At 45.8% G+C, this 4000-nt stretch overlaps 1 protein-coding gene across 1 annotated transcript in view; it reads left to right on the top strand.

Annotated features, from left to right (window-relative positions):
• HHIPL2 (HHIP-like 2) overlaps positions 1-2747 on the top strand; it is a 15358-nt gene extending 12611 nt beyond the window's left edge. Inside the window, exons 8-9 of the mRNA XM_009709432.1 lie at positions 1309-1391; positions 2371-2747. Coding sequence (XP_009707734.1) covers positions 1309-1391; positions 2371-2747 — 460 coding nt within the window. The remainder of the gene's footprint in view (positions 1-1308; positions 1392-2370) is intronic.
• The last annotated feature ends 1253 nt before the right edge of the window (positions 2748-4000 follow it).

Below are 4000 nucleotides of genomic sequence, written 5' to 3'. Positions count from 1 at the left end.
GGCAACCCCCCACACCACCCCACCCCCCCCCCCAAAAAAAAAAAACCAAACAACCCCAAACCCCCAAAAAACCCCCAAAACCCAAAAAAACAAACCACAAGCAATGCCAACAACCCTGCTTTAGTAACCTTTTTTAATTGAAATGATGTGGAGGAAGCACTTGGCTGCTGCCCCTGTCTGAAGGAGAATGCTAATCACAGGAAAATGTGATGCTGTAGGTCGTGCTTTGCTTTGTGCTGTCAAGCATGCCAAGTTGGAAGAGCCTGTACTTATTTGTCCTACAGCAGTTCCCTAGGTGGGTAGCAGAAAACACAGGTCTGTTGCTCTTCTTTATAGCTCTCCTTTCTATCATTTAACATCTGACAGCTTTACCTCAGGGAAAATGTGTGGGTTTGTTTTGGTTTTTTTAGGTGCTTTTGTTCCTGTAGGAAGTTGTCAGGGAACAGCAGGAGAGGAAGGCGGACACATTTTCTTTGCAGTTGTTGCTTCCTGCCTTTTGCCTGTTCCTTTCCTTTCTCACTCCTCTTGCTGCAGCACGATGTTGTGTCCGCAGCGGACAGGCCGACTTCCGTGGGGCTGTCTGGGAATACTCTGCTGCATGTGCAGAGATCCCTACGCTGCACCGCGAGCCAGTGGGAAGCACTGTCGCTGACAAGCCTTACATGCATGAACGAGACTCCACCACTTCACCGTTGGGATGCACGAACCAGCGTTGGTGAGGACAACCCAAAGTGACTGATAGAATCATAGAATCATTATGGTTGGAAGAGACCTCAAAGATAATCAAAGATCACCAAGTCCAACCATATACCTGATGCCACCACGCCCACTAAACCCACTAAACCATGTCTTGAAGATAGTCTGAGGTTCAACCAATGCATCCACCAGGCTTCTAAAAACTGCATTGTGCTGTGCCTCCGGCAGCAGGATGCGTAGCTGAACGCACCTAATGCAAACCCTTCAATTCAGTGGTGGGCTACAAGTTCAGGCAGGCCAGCATCCCACACACAAACAAAACAGCTATCGATGTTGGATAAAGACAGTCCAGACTGTGCCTGATGGCAGAAAGTTGACCAGAAGGGTGATAGAAGAGAAGCTGCAGCCTTCCAGCTGCTATTGCTATTCAGACAGGGATTTTATGGCTTGCAGCCCTGAGTTAGGCTCTTAAATTCCACCTATGTGGCACTCCAGGTGCCTAAAGTGCTTTCATGCCTCTTCCAGCAACGGCAGATTGATGTGTGCCTCTGGAATAAACAAACTTCCTTAACAATCTCTCAGATACCTGCATATGGCTTTCTCTTTTTCAAGGAGAGCTCCACCAGGGAAGTGTAAATACAAGCCCATTCCAGTGAAAACAAAGAGTAAACGGATACCATTTGTTCCACGTGCAAGTAAGTTGTTAAGCTTTAATTTTACTGAGAAGCAAAACATATAACTGTCTTACATGCATGTGATTGAAATCTTTAGCAGTCTTAAAAACTAAAGCACTGAGCAGGAGCAATCTTGGAGTTAGGTTATCACATTTAATCATAGAATCATTTGGGCTGGAAGGGACCTTTAGAGGTCATCTAATCCAACCCCCCAGGGGTGAGCAGGGACATCTCCAACTAGACCAGGTTGCTCAGAGCCCCATCCAGCCTGACCTTGAATGCCTCCAGGGATGGGGCTTCCACCACCTCTCTGGGCAACCTGTTCCATTTAATGTGTGCTTCTGTCATCTACTAGATGCCCTGCCTTTTCTTAATCACAGTCTCTGATCTTTTTCTTTTTTAAGTGTTGCCAAGTAACAGTGTAAACAGGCATCACAAGGGAACTGATGGCTTTGATTCAGGCATTAGATTTGGCCTGGGAAATTCTAAGCATCTGTCCCTGGCTCTGTGCCGAGCTCCTTGAGTCAAATAATCCCCTCTCTATAAATCTAGAGGAGTCAATCTTCCTCTCCCCTGGCCTTTTTCTGTCTCACATCCCATGCAACTAGGGTAGGGGTTACATCTTACTATTGAGTAGAAACAGTGTTTAGCAAGTTGCAGTTATCTTGTCTGGGATTTCCAGATATTAGTGTAACATGAAAAATTCATATTGTTAAGTCTGCCAAAGAAGTGTGCAAGGTTTCATCATATTCTATCTGGATTTATTTTCCTTAAATATACATTCATCACTTCAAAAATTAAACAGATTTTATTTTGAAGAAAACCAAGGCTCTTTTAATGGAAGAAAAGAGGTTTTATACAGTGTGTATTTCTTCTTCAGAATGTCAGCTATTTTTCTTAACTGTAGCTCTAGTAAGGGCTAGATCATATCAGTCATATCTCTGAGTTAGCCTTTTGCCTCAAAGCAGGGATGCTGAACGATGTTAATTACTTTCCTCAGAGACTGTCCTTGAGCTGCTTGCTGAACCTGCAACAACCAACCCGCCGAAAAAATCTTCTATCCTCACTGCAGCCGTCCCAACAGTTTCTTCGAAGAAAGCTAAAAAGACCCCATCCACTAAAATAAAAGCATCAACAGTGAAACCAGCTCCATCTGGTAAGAAGAGACAGAAAATCAAAGCTGAGGGTAAACTTCACAAGCTAAAGCAGGAAGAGAAGGTTGCACACATTTCCAGAGCTACACCAGCACCGCCTTTGCCAAAAAAGAAGAGCTCCCACCTAACCAGAACCAAGGAGCTTCTTCCAAAGAAAGCAGCACTAGGTAAGGAAAAACTGGAGAAGAGGAGGAAGAAGAGCAGATTAAGAAGCAGTTTTTGAAGCTCAGTGATGTCCCAGAAAAAGCAAGTCACCTATAAGATGGTGAAACAAATGTTTTGAATAGTGACCAAGTAAGTAAACGAGCATCAGCTGACTTGTTAGGCCAGTGCTCCCAGGTGTGCCTCCATTAATGTCAGCATTAGCAGTCTCTGTCCATGTTCTATTCAACCTTAACAGCACCAGCCTCCTAATATTAACTTTCTTCGCAAATCCTGCTGTGATGTCCTTTTCTGACATATAGTTATGAGAGTCTCTGGACATTCACTGGTAAGATTTGGCTGTGTACGACTGTCTAATAAATCCAAGTGCCTCCAACTTTCAGGACTTGCATCTTTTATCTAAGAATATGAAATAGACATGTCAATGACCTCACCTTTTTCTCTCTTTTTTTTTTGTCCTTTAACTGAAATGCAATGAAAAGTATATTTTAAATGTAGTTGTCTTTCAGACAATGAAATTAAGATTTATTTTTTTTAGCAGTATATTTTCAAGGTATGGATCACCTGCAGGTTCCAAAGAATAGTCAGCAAACCTCAAAACCAAACAAAACCAAAGCAACACAAACCAAGCAACCCTCAAAAATCCTAGTTACAGCCAAGCAATTGGATCGAACCATCATTTGGCTTCTACCCGAATATAGGCTGGACTCTGTCCTTCTGCAGAGAGCTTGGTGGCTGGCAGGTACCGGCCGGCTGCGGGGTTACCGGCAGCGGCAGGGGGTCTTCTCTCCCTGGCTGAGCCTCTTCTCTTCCCTGGGAGCAGCGTGGGTTTGGAGGGGTGCGGGGCTCCCCACCAGCCTCGCAGTAGCGGTGCTCCATCGTACGCAGAGCACGCTGTGAAATTAATTTGCAGGGAGGTGATGCAAGGAGAATTGGGAGAGTGAGGACCATGCGGTTGCATTATCCCCATGTAAGGGGGGGGGTAACAAACCTAAAAATGTTGTTTTCCAGAGAGTGTGTTTATTTGTGTAGCGGGGCCCTGTCCTGCCTTAGACTCCTACTCTTGGCCTAAGAGAGAGCCAAAGCGAATGACATCATTTTGCAGTTTCCTCCGGTCCCACCGTTTCAGGATGCAAAAAGTAGCACCCTCCTGCCCGGGCTGTGGCTTTCAGACGATGGGGAGCCCTTCCCCCAGCGCGGCTGGGCGCTCTCCCTCCCCTCCGCCCCCGCGGAGCAAAACTCCCCGCTTGGTCGAGGAAAAGGAAAAACGGAGCGAAAAAGGTCACCAGGCCCCAGCGAGGATCGAACTCGCGA

Source organism: Cariama cristata, unplaced genomic scaffold (assembly GCF_000690535.1).
Source record: "Cariama cristata isolate BGI_N322 unplaced genomic scaffold, ASM69053v1 scaffold12391, whole genome shotgun sequence".
NCBI classification, from domain to species: Eukaryota; Metazoa; Chordata; class Aves; order Cariamiformes; family Cariamidae; genus Cariama; species Cariama cristata.
Note: the sequence above shows the minus strand (reverse complement) of the source record. Positions and strands in the feature narration are given on the sequence as shown.